Raw genomic sequence first — 16734 nt, forward strand, 5'->3', positions numbered from 1 at the left:
GTGTAACTTTCATTAGATTATTTTTGAAAACATTAAAGAATTTGTGTCAAAACCAGTGTTAGTGCCGTATTTGGAATGTTAATGTAGCATTCTAAATTCTTTGAAGTCCTGTTTCTGGTAAGATGGAAAACTGGTTGTTAGGATCAATTGAAACTACTACAAATAATAAATAAATGCAAAAATGATTAAAAGTGTAGAGGAACTGACATATATAAAGAATAACCAGGCCAACATATAGGTGTAATCTGGACCGTGGGCATTGCTATGAAGCCCAGGGCTCACCCTAAGAGCTACAACCTCAGGATAATGGCACGCCAGCTGTAGACTTGTCCCATCTTCTCCTACCCCTATCTGACTACAAGAAAAGTTGCCTTGACACTGAGGGAGGGGATTTGCAGAATCTCTGAGAAGATATTACCAGAAGCCAGATCTCACACAGATTTGCATCCCAAATTCACAGAACTTGGGTGATCAAGAAAACTTCAGGCTATGAATTTAGTTAAAAAATTACCCAATATGACAGTGTCTCAGGTGACTGGAAAGGCAAAAGAAAACACATCATCTCTGGAGAAAAGTTTCAAAGAAGTCTCAAAAATAATTTTTCAAGGTTGATGAATAACAGTCCAAAATACCCAAGCACATAAGGAAGCAAATGACTAAAGAAAGAATAAGCAATAAAAACACACAACAATAAAACCCCCAAAATATTAAGGTATTTCAATTATTGAACTTAGATTATAAAAACAACTATGATACTATGTATAAAGATATAAAGAACAAGCTTGAAAATATATCTGGGGAATAAAAGATGATTTAAAAAACAGTAAATTTGAAAAAGAAGCAAATTGAATTTTTATAAGTGGGAAATACAGTAACTAAAATTAAGGGGTAAATGGATAGACTTAACAGCATTGTAAACATAGCAAAAGAGAAAATTAATGAGCTTGAAGATATGTCAGAAGAAATTACCCAGAAAGCAGCACAGAAACCAATAGATGAAAACTATGGAAAAGAGGTTAAAAGTCACGGAGAATATGAGAAGTTTGAAGCATTAGAGTTTCAGAAGAAAAGAATTTGGAAAATGGAAAGGAGATTATATTTGAAGAGATAATAGCAGAGAATTTTCCAAAACTGATGAAAGATTTCGACACACAGATTCAGGAAGCTCAGCAAATCCTAAATACGATGAATAAAATATAATTCCACACGTCAACACAATGAAGTGAAATTATAAAACACCAAAGACAGAGAGAAAAATCTTAAAATTAGATTAAAAATGCAGATTACTTTTCAAGAAACACCCAAATAAGCTAGAAAAGTAGTTGAGTTCTCTACAACAATGAACCCAGAATATAAATATAATACCTTTGGTTTTTGTTTTTTTTTTTTTGAGACGGAGTCTCGCTCTGTCACCCATGCTGGAGTGCAGTGGTGCAATCTTGGCTTACTGCAACTACCGCTTCCTGGGTTCAAGTGCTTCTCCTGCCTCAGTCTCCCAAGTAGCTTGGATTACAGGCAGGCGCCATGCCAAGCGAATTTTCATATTCATCATGTTGGCGAGGCTGGTCTTGAACGCCTAATCTCAAGTGATCTGCCTGCCTTGGCCTCCCAAAGTGCTAGGATTACAGGCATGAGCCACCACACCTGGCGAAATATAATATCTTCTATGTTCTTCAAGGGAATAACTGACAATCTAGACTTCTACACCCAGAAAAAAAAAAAGTAGTTTTTTTTTTTTCAAAAGTGAAGGTAAAATAAAGATACTTCCAAACAACAAAAACTGAGAGTTTATCATTAGAGGACCTGTATTAGAGGAGCTGCTTTTCATTTTACTTCAGGCAAAATGAAAGAAATCCAGGTGGAAGGTCTGATATGCAAAAATAAAGACTTTTTTAGAAGTGGTAAATAATTAGGTGAATTTAAATGAAAATGACTGTAGAACAATAATAATGATGACTGGATGGGCTAAAAAAGAAAAAATTAAAATGTATGGCAACAATAATATATAAGTGTGGGGGGCAGAATATAAATGGAATTAAAGTATACTACGGTCCTTGTATTATTTAGGAGGAAGCAAAAGTATGGTCAACTTTAGACAACTCTAATAAGTAAGCATGCTGTAATTTTTAGAGTAACCGTTAATACAACAGAAAACAGAATGCTTGACCGCCAATGAATGGGAAAGAAAAAATTAAATAATAAAAAGTAACCCAAAAGAAGGCAGAAAAGCCAGGTAAAAGGAATATATAGAATACCAAAAAAAAAAAAAATCAGTATAGATTTAAGCCCAAATTTATTGGTAATTTTTAAAAATATAAATGGACTAAACATCTAATTAAAAGACAAAGATTGTCATATTAGATGTTATAGGTTGAAATGTGCCCCTCAAAAACATATTGAAATCTCAGCCCTCAGTACCTGTGAATGTGACCTTATTTGAAAATACAGTCTCTGCAGATGGTCGACTTAAGATGAGGTCATAAGTCTGAGTCTTAATCCAATGTGACTTGTATCCTTATACAAAATGGAAATATGGATGGAGAGGCAGACACACACAGATGGAAGATGATGGGAAGACATGGGGAGTAAGCTATCTACAAGCCAAGGAAAGCCTGACACTATCAGAAGCTGGGAGAGAGACATGGAACAGATTCTTCCTTACAGACTCAGAAAGAACCAACACTACCTACACCTTGATCATGAACTTGTAGCTGCCAAAACTCTGAGACAATAAATTTCTGTTGTTTAAGTCACCTAGTTTGTTGCGTTTTGTTACATCAGCCATAGAAAATAAATGCACTCGATTTTTTTTTCAAGGTCTCACTCTGTCACTCAAGCTATAGCACACTGGCACGATCATGACTTACTTCAGCTTTGAGTTCCTGGGCTCAAGCAATCCTTCCACCTTAGTCTCCCAAGTAGCTGGGACTACAGTTGTGCACCATCATAGTTGGCTAATTTATTTATTTTTTGTAGAGGCAGGGTCGTGCTATGTTGCCCAGGCTTGTCTCAAACTCTTAGGCTCAAGTGATCCTGCTGCCTAGCCTCCCAAAGTGCTGGAATTACAAGCATGAGCCATGATGCCCAGCCTAGATTTTTGCTTTTTCGATTATGTTCCCCTTCCTTTCCTTCCTTTCTGTTATGGACTGAATGTTTGTGTCCCTCCAAAATTCATATGTTGAAGTACTAACTCCCAGTGTGAAGGTATTTAGAGGTGGAGCCTTTGGGAGGTAATTAGGTTTAGATGGGGTCATGAGAGTGGGCCCCATGAAGAGATTCATGTTCTTTTTTTTGTATGTTTTTGAGACAGAGTCTCGCTCTGTCACCCAGGCTGGAGTGCAGTGGCACCATCCCAGCTCACTGCAACCTCCATCTCCCAGGTTTAAGCAATTCTCCTGCCTCAGCCTTCCATGTAGCTTGGATTACAGGCACCTGCCATCATACTAGGCTAATTTTTGTATTTTTAGTAGAGACAGGGTTTCACCGTGTTGGCTAGGCTAGTCTCAAACTCCTGACCTCAAGTGATCTGCCTGCCTCAGCCTTCCAAAGTGCTGGGGCTACAGAGGTGAGCCACCACGCCCAGCCGCATTGCCTGAATTTTTAAAATCAGAATTAGAAAAACAGGATGAAGAGAAAAATAAGCAATGAATGGATGATTCTTATTTTCTGGAAGTTTCTACTGAAACTTCCTGGCCAGGATTAGTGTTCTTAAAAGAAGAGGAAGAGAGGTCAGAGCGCTTGCTCTCTCTGCCATGTGAGGACACAGTAAAAAGGCAGCCGTTGCCAAGACAGCCCTCACCAGAACTGAATCCTGCTGCACCTTGATCTTGGACTTTACAGCCTCCAGAACGATGACAAAATTATTTTCTATATTGAAGCCACCCAGGCTATGGTATTTTGGTACGGCAGCCCAAGCTGACTAGATAACTCCCCACCTCTATTTAAGGAAGACTAACTTTGTCCATGTCCCTGCCCATAGCTTTCCTTGTGGACACATTTCTCCTTGGAACTCACATTCTTTCTTCATACAAAACTCCCTTGGGGTTCTGAGGAGATGCTGCAGGGGAGCAAAGTTAGAAGAAATTGAATAACTTACCATGTTTAACCTCAAACTTTAGTCTAAAAACTTGCCTGCTGGAAATGCAAATTGGTTCCAATAACAAGAATCTCGTGGCCAGTGACCTAATTTCATTCCTAGGAGTCAGCCCGTAACTAGGTCTACTCATACCTTTTTCCTTCTGCACTTGGGGGAAGATATTAAACACCCAAGAGATGGAAGGGCTGGTACCGTTTGGTCTTGAGGTCAGCTTTGGTCAATTCTGGGATTCTAATTAAATAATCATTGCACTAACACTTTCTTAGGAAAGTAAAATTACCCAAATAGAATAGATTGCCTTCATCACAGTGAAAGCAGAAGGAGATGCTTGGAGATGGAAGTGGAATAGCCCACCCTTTCTTGTGCCTTTCAGAGACGCAAAAGAGGTGGGATAGGATTCGGATGCTGGGGCTTTCTCCCACCAACTCTTTGTTGGGTTCAGATGCTGGTCTGTATCCAGAGAGGGGCTGAGACTGGTGAGGAGGTGGAGAGGGCTCCTGCTCTGCCTGAGGTGGGAAGGAATGGTTTCATTTCCTCCTCACTGAAGGAACCCAAGAGAGGAGAGAGTGAAGCTAGTATTCCATGGATACCAGGAGAGAGAAGGAAGAAAAAGAAAAACAAAAAAGTACTATCTGATATGGTTTCACTGTGTCCCCATCCAAATCTCATCTTGTATTGTAGCTCCCATAATTCCCATGTGTTGAGGAGGGACCCAGTGGGAGATAATTGAATCATGGGGGTGATTTTTCCCATGTTGTTCTCATGGTAGTGAATAAGTCTCACCAGATCCAATGGTTTTTAAGGGGAAACCCCTTTTGCTTGACTCTCATTCTCTCTTGTCTGCCGCCATGTAAGACATACCTTTTGCCTTCCACCATGACTGTGAGGCCTCCCTGGTCACGTGGAACTCTGAGTCCATTAAACCTCTTTTTCTTTATAAATTACCCAGTCTCAGATATCTCTTTATCAGCAGCACGAAAACAGACTAATATACTGTCCTTAAATAAAGAAGAATTCAGAAAAACACCTATCCATGAGAGTCATTTAACGGAAGCTGTCTGCTATGGCCTGCAATCCTAACAATCTTTAGTAGAAACCACACATTTCAAGAACTGCTTGGTGTGACTGGGTTTCTTACAGAAACTGGTGAGGGGGTCAAGTTCTGTGCATCAGTGGCAATGGGATCAAAACCGTCAGCCCAGCTGATGAGAGCGGGGACATGGACCATCCGGGTACCAGCATCCTGAGCCCAGCAGAACTCTGATCAGCCAGGGGCTGGAGCCAGCTTGTACTAGTCCATGACAGAGGATTGTAACATCTTCAGGAGTATTGCAAGTGGATTGTTAAACACAGCCCTTATTAAAAATTATGAGGCGGAGCTTGCAGTGAGCTGAGATTGCACCATTGCACTCCAGTCTGGGCAACAGAGTGAGACTTTGTCTCAAAAAAGATTTTAAAAATAAAAATTACAGTATATATACTTACAAGTTAATAAAGTTTGTAGGGAGTCTCTGAACCTGCTCTGGCTCAGGAGGCTGCCCCATTCACAAATCTTTTTTACTTAGTGAAACTAAACAAACAAACAAATAAAACGTTTGTTAAAAACAAAAGTAATAAATACTGACAACTCATCACTTTCTAATTTTACGACTGCATCTGTATTTCCAAGGGTTTGCTGCTGTACATCTTTTCCCAAATCCATATTCAGGGACATCACATTGGTGGCTCAATATTGGCCATGAAGGGAATATTTACACCTTAGAATCTACAAAATGCTGTGAATTAGAGCTGGGCTTATTATTATGTTGATTTATAGACTTTAAAAAGTGATGGAGAAAATTCTAAAAATGCCAATTAAACTTAAAAGCATGTCATGTCTATAGCTGTTACACTGTGAATAGCACAAAAAACTTAAATTCTTTTTTGTCTTCAAAAACTATTATCCAATCCAGGCACGGTGGCACATGCCTGTAGTCCCAGTTGCTTGGGAGGCTGAGGCAGAAGGACTGCTCAAGGCCAAGAGTTCAAGGTTGGCGGGGTACAGTCCTCACACCTATAATCCTAGTACTTTGGGAGGCCCAAGTGGGCGGATCACCTGAGGTCAAGAGTTCAAGACCAGCCTGGCCAACATGGTGAAACCCTGTCTCTACTAAAAATACAAAAATTAGCCAGGTGTGGTGGTGCACGCCTGTAATCCCAGCTACTTAGGAGGCTGAGGCAGGAGAATTGCTTGAACCTAGGAGGCGGAGGTTGCATTGAGCCAAGATTGTGCCACTGCACTCCAGCCTGTGCGATAGTGTGAGACTCCGTGTCCAAAAAAAGAAAAAAAAAGGAGTTCAAGGTTGCAGTGAGCTATGATCTCGCTCCTGAATAACCACTGCACTCCAGCCTGGGCAACATAGCATAATTAAACCCTATCCAAATGAAAAACAAAACTATTATCGAATTTAGCAAGGAAGTCATTCGCAATCTTGACTAACAAGGAAAACTCTGACATACAGCCTCACTGTTTACGCTCATTTTACTCTTTTAACATGAGTGAAATAACAACTAACATTCATGTCAGAGCTACGCTCAGAGTGCCGGCTGTAAAACATTTACCAGCCTACCACTGCCTCACATCCACCACTGAGCCTCAGCCCTGACCCCTGTTCCAGCCTTGGGTGCATGGGCATTGGGGGGTAGGCAACAGAAGACACAGGAGAGACAGTCCCTACCCTAGGTGCTACACAATGTTCAACCCAAGGAAATGGCCCCCGCCTTGTGACTGTGTCATAATTTCCCCTACAGACCACAGACGGCAATCCATACCTACCATCAGCAAGAGAGGGGCCCTGGGAAGAGGCACAGGAATGGTATTAGGTAGCCACTCTTCCCATCTGTACCACTAAGCTATCTTTTTTTCTTTTTTTGAGACAGAGTCTCACCCTGTCACCAGGCTGGAGTGCAGTGGTGCGATCTTGGCTCACTGCAACCTCCGACTCCCTGGTTCAAGTGATTCTCCTGCCTCAGCCTCTCCTGACATGAGTAGCTGGAATTACTGACACGCGCCACCACGCCCAGCTAATTTTTGTATTTTTGGTAGAGACAGGGTTTCACCATGTTGTCCAGGATGGTCTCGATCTCCCGACCTCATGATCCACCCACCTCAGCCTCCCAAAGTGCTGAGATTACAGGCATGGGCCACCACGCCTGGCCTATTAAGCTGTCTTTAATGTCTGTAATACAACTCCAAGCAATACAACATCTGGACTGCCACAGAACCAGTGATGCCAGTTCAACAGTTCTGATGAAAACACGTTTAGAAAGAGGCTTTAAACAAATGTTGAGACAAACAAACAAAAACCCTTTCTACTTAAATTTGAATATTCTCTTACTTGAGATTTTTGTGAACTTGACTCTCTTGTTACACAGGGCAAAGAACCCCTACTTTTTCGGAAAAAAATAATAAGGAAGAGAGAACAAAACAATCCAAAGTACTGAAGGATTACAAAACATTGCATTTACTCATATTAATTAGAAAATTACTTTATCAAGTGAATTTTCCAGTTAACTAAGCCTGTCCTTTAGGTCCTCAACAGTAGCTGCTAGCTGTTCCCAAATACCCATTCTCCTTTCTTCCTTTAATAATGGACTTCCTGAATTTTAGCTGATCACTCGGTAACGAGCACTGCATTTTCTAGCTTTCCTTGGAGCTATGGGTGGCCGAGTGACTAACTGCTGGCCTGGGGAATGCAAATTGTAATGGATGTGCGACTTCGAAAGTTGAGCCCTTCAAGGAGACAGGCATGCCCTCTGCTAGCTCTGTGTTCCCATTCTGTTGTCTAAAACAGTGGGACAGTGGGACAGTGGGACAGTGGGACCTGGAGCAGCCATATTAGACCAGGAGGTAGAAACTGTGTGTTAACAATGGAAGACCTGGCAGGGCCTGGTGGCTCACACCTGTAACCAGCCCAGCGCTTTGGGAGGCTGAGGCAAGAGGATCTCTTGAGCCTAGGCATTCAAGACCAGTCTGGGGAACTCGGTGAGACTTCTTCTGTAAAAAAAAAAAAAAAAAAAAAAAAAGTAAGGCATGGTGGCATGCATCTGTATTCCCCACAGCTCAGTTGCTTGACCCAGGAAGGTCGAGGCTACGTGAGCTGTGATAGTGCCACTGCACTCCAGCCTAGGTGACAAGCAACAATACAGGAACAGCCCGGGTCCCCACCCCACGGAGCCATCATACCAGCCTTCCCACACTTTAACATGAGGGAGAAATTAGCTTCTTTTTTCTTTAAAGCCACTATTATTTGGCCCTTGTAACAGCAGCTGAATTTGTATCCTGAATGACATAATTACCCACATTTTAAGTCATTTTGTTGTTAACATTTCAAGGATGATATCCTTTCTAGAACACGCCACACCTTTCTTAACTCATTAAACAGAGCAGACAGAACATCATTTACTCTTTTTTAACTTGAGAAGCCTAATTGCTGTTCTGAACAATAATACAAGGCGATGGCTGAGGAGTGGAGGGCTGCTGCCTCCTGTGGGCTTGGTTCATTTATGCCTAAGTCTTGCAGTTTTTCTGCAGTTCTTTCCTCTCACTCTCAAACTATCAAGGATCAAATAAGAAATACACATAAAATGCTTCCACTTGGAACCTCAAACGTAAAAGTATTAAATAAATATTTTGTTTGATTATGATTGCTATTAGTATTATTATTATTTTGTATTGGGGACAAACAGCTATTTTTCAAAACTCAGCACTTGTTTCTTCTGCTTAAATAAAAATCTCAACCAGGAAGACACAGAAGATTGAAATCCCACTATTAGAGTCATTATAACCAGCTGCCTCAACAGAATGGAAACTACGATTTGTTCTTAGTGCAGCCCCTCTCTGTTTCTTTAAAAATACCTTGGTGGTCTTTTTGGTCATGAAATGTAAGGAAAATCTACCTATTGATCTTGGGGAGTCTCTGAACTAAGGACCTCAACCAATAGCAGATGTTTCAAATGGAGAGGTAAATGCTCTCTTTGATAATGAACAAGGCTATTTTCACGGTAGTCAGAGTATGGCTCTTCATAGAACATACGATGTTCAGAGGTTTTGCTTTCTTTGACCAGGGCAAGAAGCGGGCAGTAGCACCATAAAATGTGATACTCTTCCAGCTGTGAGCCTGCCCCAGCCATGTGACTGCAAGCCTGGGGCCAAGAGGGAGATGGCCAGATGGGCCCTGGGAGGGGGCCTGAACTATGAACTCTAGAGCATTGATACCTGACCACCATTGTAACCCTCCCTTATCTGCCTGCAATTCACTAATGTTATCCTCAAGACTCAGGAAGCAGTTAAGTGTCACAGCCTGTGTTACATGTTCTTGGGTCTTGAAGGGAGGTCTTGGACAAGAAAGAGTTCCCACATGTGCACAGAGGTGATTGACAGAGCAGCTGGGGCAGCACCAGGCAAGAAGTGACAAATGTCAACCAGTATAGACTTGTTACACGGTCAACACAATGAGGCGTCCTCAGAATCTCTTGGAGAAGAGCCTGCCAAAGACTCAGAAACATACTATTTCATTATGATGCTATTATTAACATCAATATATCATTGTAATAATGTTATTGATATGATAAAATTATGTTATGTCTTATTTTATAAGATTGAGATTATTGTATTATTTCTCTCTTGTTAGTATATTATCATCTCATTACAAAAGTAACTATTATTCTCCCAGTGTCCAGCTGTGTATAGAGTCTTCTCCCCCAAAATACCTTCCCCTTCAAATCTAAGGCTACTAACCAGCTGTAATTGAGCTTGCAAGAAACATGTTAACAAAAAATGTAAACAAATTCTGATGGAAGGCCTGGAAGCATTTTCTTAGCAATGAAATACAAGATCTTTAAAAGTTAGACCAAGTAATATCTTACTTTGCTTGGTCAGGATTTTTTTAACAACTTCTGGCTCCCCAACTGTGTCCCAGATAGTTAAAATTGTCAAATTAGTGGCCATTTGGCAAATGGAGTGAAACTGTACAATTTCTGAGCGGCTCCTTCACAATTAAAGTCCTGTCATTAATGGTAAAATGGGGTGTCCAGGTCTAGGAAATTGTCAAAATAAAACTGGGGAGATTAACAGGTTGCCAATTTTATTTTGCCAACAAAGAACATTTTTTAAAATTACTAAACACTATTAACATACAACATCAATAAAACAAAACATTTTACCGCCAAGATAATAGGAAGCAGATATTTCAGAATAAAGGGTCATCGTTTAAGAGGAATCATTGGAACTTTATGAAGACTTTCAAATGGCTATTGTTTTTCTTATGTCACCATGGATGGGTGGGAACTTCACGCAGACTGCCACCTGGTTTGGAAGTATTATTCTAGAACATTAAGCCCATATCTTGGGAAGCTGTCTGGGAGTTGTTGGCCTAAAATTATTTCCATACATTTTCCTAAATATATGGGAAGTGGATTCAAGGAAGAGCGGTGGTCTACTTCCCACAAGAGAAATTCTATGAGGAATTGGGAAGAGACTGCCTGCTTTGGGCAGAGCCCTGTATTATCAGCCAACCAACCCCAAAGATTTCTTCCTGATCTGAGTTGTTTCTGAGTGTCACCAGCACTGGAAACTACCCTTTTGAGGAGACAGGAAAAATTGGGAAATCAGGTTCATTTCATGGAATGAATTTTTAATCCTTCCTGGCCCCGGGAATGCTGAGTCTGTTGGTAATTTTCATTCTTGGGTCACAGCCCCCAGGAGAGTGGGAGAAAGGCCAAATAGGAGAGAGAAGTCTTCAGTATGTTTCTCCGGATCCTGGATTTACTCCCTGGATCTATAAACAGAAAGGCCGCCCTGCTCCAGCCCTCCAGATGCAATTCCCAGAAGCCAGCAACTGCACAGGTAGCTGAGGGGGTGAGACTGGTGCTACGCCGGTTTCAGAGACAGTTCTAAAGCTGGCATGCACATGAAAGAAAGGAGATTCTTGTTGTTAGAAAAACAACCAGTGAGAGAAAACTTTACCTCATGAGATAGCTGAGTAAAAGCTTCTTTTACTAAAACCAATGACCCCAAACTAACTTGGAGGAGCCTTCCTCCCACCTACTGATTTTATTTTCCAGCATTTTATTTCCAGAATTTTATTTTCCAGCATTTGGAAGAACTATGGAGAATCAAAGGGATAAAGGTTGAATTCATTACCAACTCTTCCAGAAGCTCTTTCTACTGACCTGAAATAATTTCCATATATTTTCCTAAATATATGGGAGTTAATTGCCAATTTGCATTCTGGTTTCAGTATTCAGATCTCAAGATGGAAACATAAGCCTTTATTTCACGAAAAATAGATGAAGGAAAACTTCTGAAGCTCATTTTCTAATGCCCAAAAGGTTTGTGAAGAACAAGTGTAACATTTTTTTCCTCTCTAGTAGCCTATTCAAAAACATCTTAGAGAAGCAGCCCTCCCTTGGGTTTGAGCTGGTTTATGATTGTGGTTACATCAGAGGATTTATTCTCCATCCTAGCCTCTCCAAATCACTGCTAATTCTTAAAAGGGTCACGGGAATATAGTTTTGCCTGATATGCCTCCTTGTAGCCAAACTTGATGTCAGCACCTTTTAGGCATGAAAACTAGGAATTAACACGCTGAATTTTCATTATGACTCTCTGTGTTGAGGTTCTATTTGGGAAGACTTTCCCATGTCCTTTGACACTGGCCTGCTCACATTATTAATTTAAATGTCTCAGGAACATCATCTGCTCCTGCTAAAATAAATGACAAATGAGTTCTGGAAAGTGGCTTCAAGATTTACCCTAGTAGGAACAGTCAGGGGAAAGCTCAGTGTCTGAAACACTAATTTAGATGCAAGGTTTAATAATGTGTGTTTAGCGATGACCCTAAAATCTGCTCGCTCACAACTTTCCCCATCTGGTGTAATTTGCTTTCTCCACTTGGAAAAATGCACACGACAGCATGCATTATGTGCCGTGTTGTAACAATGAGACCTCGTCCGTCACATGCTTCACCAAGGGAGGCTTATTTCTCATCCTATCTCTACCAAGCTCCCAAACTCTAGTGGCATTTTGCAGTGCAGGTCTGACCAAGTACCCATGCCCCAGCCCAATACCACTTTGGAGAAGGAGATGATGGAGCCGTACCTTGTACCCGGGTTTCCGCCCTCTTTTCTTTGGGATCTTCACTGCTGGTAAAGAGCCAGCTGAAGCAGAATAAAGGTTATGAACTGCCATCTTCATAGGTGTGGAGTGAAGTGAGGGTCGGCCTCGCTTTCTCCCCGGGATCCTCTGAGACTGCATTTCTGCTGGTGCCAGTCTTACAGAATGAGGTGACAAATCGCTCACAGGCAGAAGAGGTGCTAAGAATTAGTCCAGACACAAAGCAAAACAAAAACAGAAGTGTTTGTTTGGTTTGCAAGGCAAACATGATTCTATTTGGTGATTTTGGCGATACCTACCACTTATTGGAAGGGAAGACCAAATATGAAGGAGCTAGGTACCACTAGATGCATTTACTATGCTGTTGGGCCTCTGTGGGAAGTTAACTGGTGTAATTTTAAGGATGTTGAATTTCCATGGGGCAAGTGAAGTAGGGAAGATACTGGCTAGGCAAAGAAAACAATAGTTTCCCAGCTCCAAACACAGCTGATAATGTCACCAGCAGCAAAATGACTTTGTTTGTATCTCAGTTTCCTCAGTTAGTTCAACTTTGAACTATTGTAACAATAATATTAAATAAACAAAGCCACTCTCTCATGTTCACTTGTATCTCTTTGGTTGAGTTATAAATTATCATGACCTCTTTTTCTCTTGAAAGAAATTTAAAAGAAATTTAAATTTATCAAATCAATTGTATGAAAGTTGACGATGTCCCTCTATCAAAATGTGGACAGAGATTTACATACAGATATATTCATTTTAGCATGATTTAGAATTGCAAAATTAAAATGGATGCAACCCAAATAATAAATAAGAGAATATGTAATATATCTGCAGAATAAAACAATCAACTAGTTAAAAGTCTTCAATGGCACTTTTTGGATAGCGTGATGTTGAATAAAAAAAGCATCACACATTAAAATGACCTCAACTATGCAAAAAATGTGTATGGTAAAAAAAGTGGAAGGAGACATGCTAAAATGCCACCAAGGCAAGGATGGCAAGACTATGGGTAATTTTTCAACATGTACAATCCTTTGTAAAGATACCCTACATACTACAATAATCTTAGCATGGCACTAAAAATATAAATAATAAGGCCAGACACGCCAAGCACACTGGCTCATGCCTGTAATCCCAGCACTTTGGGAAGCTAAGGCTGGTAGATCACTTGAGCCTAGGAGTTCGAGACTAGCCTGGATAACATAGCAAAACCCCATCTCTACTAAGGATACAAAAATTAGCTGGGCATGGTTGCCCACACCTGTAATCCCAGCTACTTGGGAGGCTGAGGCAGGAGAATTGCTTAAACCAGGGAGGCAGAGGTTGCAGTGAGCTGAGATCGCACCACTACGTACCAGCCTGGGTGACAGAGCAAGGTTGTCTCAAAAATAAATAAATAAATAAATAAATAAACTTCTTAGGTAGAATTAATTGCCTAAACCTTGAAGCAAGAGGTAGTCGATCAAACTTGACTCAAACAACATAGTGGTCTCATGAGCTCAGGGATCAGACTTTCTGGAATGTTCAGGAATGTGATGAATGAGGCAGAACTTTAGACTTTGATTCAGGGATGATAAAATTCATTTTTAAGGATTAGTGGTACCTTACAGTGGAAATGAGAGGTTTCTGCCCAAAAGCCTGTAGAAGCAGATGGGGAAGATGATGGGCACAGTCCCTACACCCTGGCCTGGGCCTTGTCTACAAGGACAAGATTGCTCTGCTCAGCACAGAAAATATAAAATAGTGGAAGTTCTTAAAAACATGATGGGAAATATTGGGTATCCTTTATAGATTTAAGGTCACTTTGTTAATTTTCTGAATATGAACAGTATTCTATCAATAATCTTGATTGTTCTTTGAAATACCATAGGTAGTAAATAGAATTTTAAAGTATAAATTTATTTATTGAATGCACTGTTAAATAGAAAACAGTGCACTGTTAGACAGATAGACAAGGTGTTTTGGATATGAATTTTTTTTTTCTGTTCTTGTGAGTTTAAGAAAAATACTCGATCTCACTGATTCTAAGAAGCATATTTTTCATACATTAACATCTCTGAAATCAGGGTGCACCCTACAGTGTGTCAGAATTCCATAGGGAACTTTTTTTTTCTATCTTAGTAGAACATAATATAATGACAGTTGATATAACTAAAGGTATCTTAGAGTCAATCAGTTAGGATGAGGGACTATAAGCTCATTAACATGTAAACAAAAAAATCACCCTACTTCTAGACTTAGTGCCTATACTCCACAGTGCCAATAAATATGCAAAATATTTGTTTTCCAAAAAGAGGCTACTAAAAACATTGAAGAACCACCAAATTTATTGAATAAGATTTTCGCTATGTGAAAGTTGATCTGAGTCTAATTTTGAACTATTCTCATCAAGTTTCTGTGTCTTCCTTATTATCTCTATAGACTTTAAACTCGGGAATTATTTTTTTCCTAGTTTAGGACATGCTTCTCTACTTTACTACTTTGTCTTTACTGAGGAGTAAAGACAACTTATCCAGTAATATCAATATCCGAAGTCAACAAGAGAAAAATCATGATCAGCTTGGGCGCGGTGGCTCACACCTATAATCCCAGCACATTGGGAGGCCAAGGTGGGCGGATCATCTGAGGTCAGGAGTTCGAAACCAGCCTGGCCAACAGGCTGGTAAAATCCAAAAACAAGCCAGGTATGGTGGCATGGATCTGTAGTGCCAGCTATTCGGGAGGGTGATGTTCGAGAACCTCTTGAGCCCGGAAGGCAGAGGTAGCAGTGAGCCGAGATCACACCACTGCACTCTGGCCTGGGAGACAGAGTGAGACCCTATCTCAGAAAAAAAAAGAAAGGAAGAAAGGAAGAAATAAAGGAAGAAAGGAAGAAGAAAAGAGAAGAAAAGAAAAGGAAAGAAAAAAGAAAGAGAGAGAGAAAGAAAAGAAAGAGAAAGAAAGAAAGAAAAAGAAAGAAAGAAAGAAAGAAAAAAAGAAAGAAAGAAAGAAAGAAAGAGAAAAAAAGAAAACCCACAATCAGAGAAGGCATCACATATCTTTTCTGTCTTGTGGAAAAGGTAGTCCTCTTGAAAGATAAATTGACTGCAGTTCTTTCCTGGTGAGTTGTAATGCTCTGAGATGCTTCCTCACAAACTCTCCTGATAAATAGCGTTTGAAGAGTAAAAGAGGGGTAACCAATTAACTAGCCCCAATATCCTAAGAATTTTTATCATTCAAATTAAACTTTTTACAAAAATTCCTCAATAACTCAATTTTTTCTTTGAAAAAAAGTCCTCTTTTAAGCTGGGTTTTCCATTGTTCTGCTTCCCTGTCGCTATTGTGAGGGAAAAACAGGACTTGGGTTGCTTTCTACTTCTTGCCTTCCACAGCAGCACACTCATTCTAGACAGCATGAAGGAGCTTTCCAGGCAACTACATCTCAGAAATACATTTTACGCTAATGGAGCAACAATGAACCGGGATTGGTGGAATGCTAGGTACCACAGCAACTGGGGAGATATTTGGAGCTAGGAAGTCTTCCCACAGTCTTTTCAATTCAGGAAGATATTCTTCCCTAACTGCTTGTTGCAAGTAAGTACAATTTTAAGGAACAAGTGAGAAGACTCTTAAAAATTGAAGAGGTCATTTTAACCACAGGGGATTCTCTAAATGTCTCCTTGATATAAATTTGAGGGGTTTAGAGGAAAGCACTTTTAAAGTGGCTTTTCAATAACAGACCCAGACACTTTGGAAAAGATGATAGCCAAAGTGCAGGTACCCCAAAATATCCCTTTCCAAAACTAAGACATGAACAAAAAAAGTAAAAATAACAAAGCTCAATACTGAAAATAAGGAAGAGTCTCAGTCTTGGAATGCAATGGAAATAAGACCAGTGAGATTTTTAAAAGGGAGAACATGGCTGTGGCAGATGAGCAGTGAAAATTTATCATGTTTAAAGAAAAGCTCAAAAGTAATTTCAAAACAAAAATACTCAAAGGTATATTAATAGACTGTCTTCCAGAATGAAGAGGCCCTCTGAGTCTTAAGAAAATTTATTTCAAAAATTGTCTGGGTGGGGTGGCTCACACCTGTAATCCCAGCACTTTGGGAGGCCGAGGTGGGCGGATCACCTGAGGTCAGGAGTTCGAGACCAGCCTGGCCAACGTGGGGAAATCCCATCTCTACCAAAAATACAAAAAATTAGCTAGGCACAGTGGCTGGTGCCTGTAATCCCAACTACTAGGGAGGCTGAGGCAGGTTGCAGTGAGCTAAGATCGTGCCACTGCACTTCAGCCTGAGTGTGACAGAGTGAGACTCCATCTCAAAAAAAGAAACAAAAGGAAAAAGAAGAACAAAAATTTATTTAAAATGAATAACAACAAATCAACACTCACAGGAAAACATCTATAAGCATTTAGGCAGGATAAACAGGTCATTTACTGTGGTAAGAATAAACAGGCAAGTTCACTTCAGCACCATCAGCCAGAAGATAATGGAG

General features: G+C 40.3%; 1 protein-coding gene across 33 annotated transcripts in view; it reads right to left on the reverse strand.

The window, feature by feature from the left end:
* SCML4 (Scm polycomb group protein like 4) overlaps nucleotides 1–16734 on the reverse strand; it is a 120169-nt gene that overhangs the window by 56243 nt on the left and 47192 nt on the right. For 27 of the 33 annotated variants that reach the window (XR_002521684.2, XR_002521683.2, XR_002521687.2 and 24 more), the window contains one exon: nucleotides 12237–12451. The exons of 5 other annotated variants lie outside the window; for them this stretch is intronic. Coding sequence is in view for 22 of the 28 variants with exons in the window: in XM_021937681.2 (XP_021793373.1) it covers nucleotides 12237–12451 (215 nt within the window). In the remaining 6 variants the exon portion in view is untranslated. Of the gene's footprint in view, nucleotides 1–12236; nucleotides 12452–16734 lie in introns of those variants that run through there. One more of the 33 variants, XM_021937677.2, reaches the window with a different exon arrangement.

Source organism: Papio anubis, chromosome 6 (assembly GCF_008728515.1).
Source record: "Papio anubis isolate 15944 chromosome 6, Panubis1.0, whole genome shotgun sequence".
Taxonomy (NCBI): Eukaryota; Metazoa; Chordata; class Mammalia; order Primates; family Cercopithecidae; genus Papio; species Papio anubis.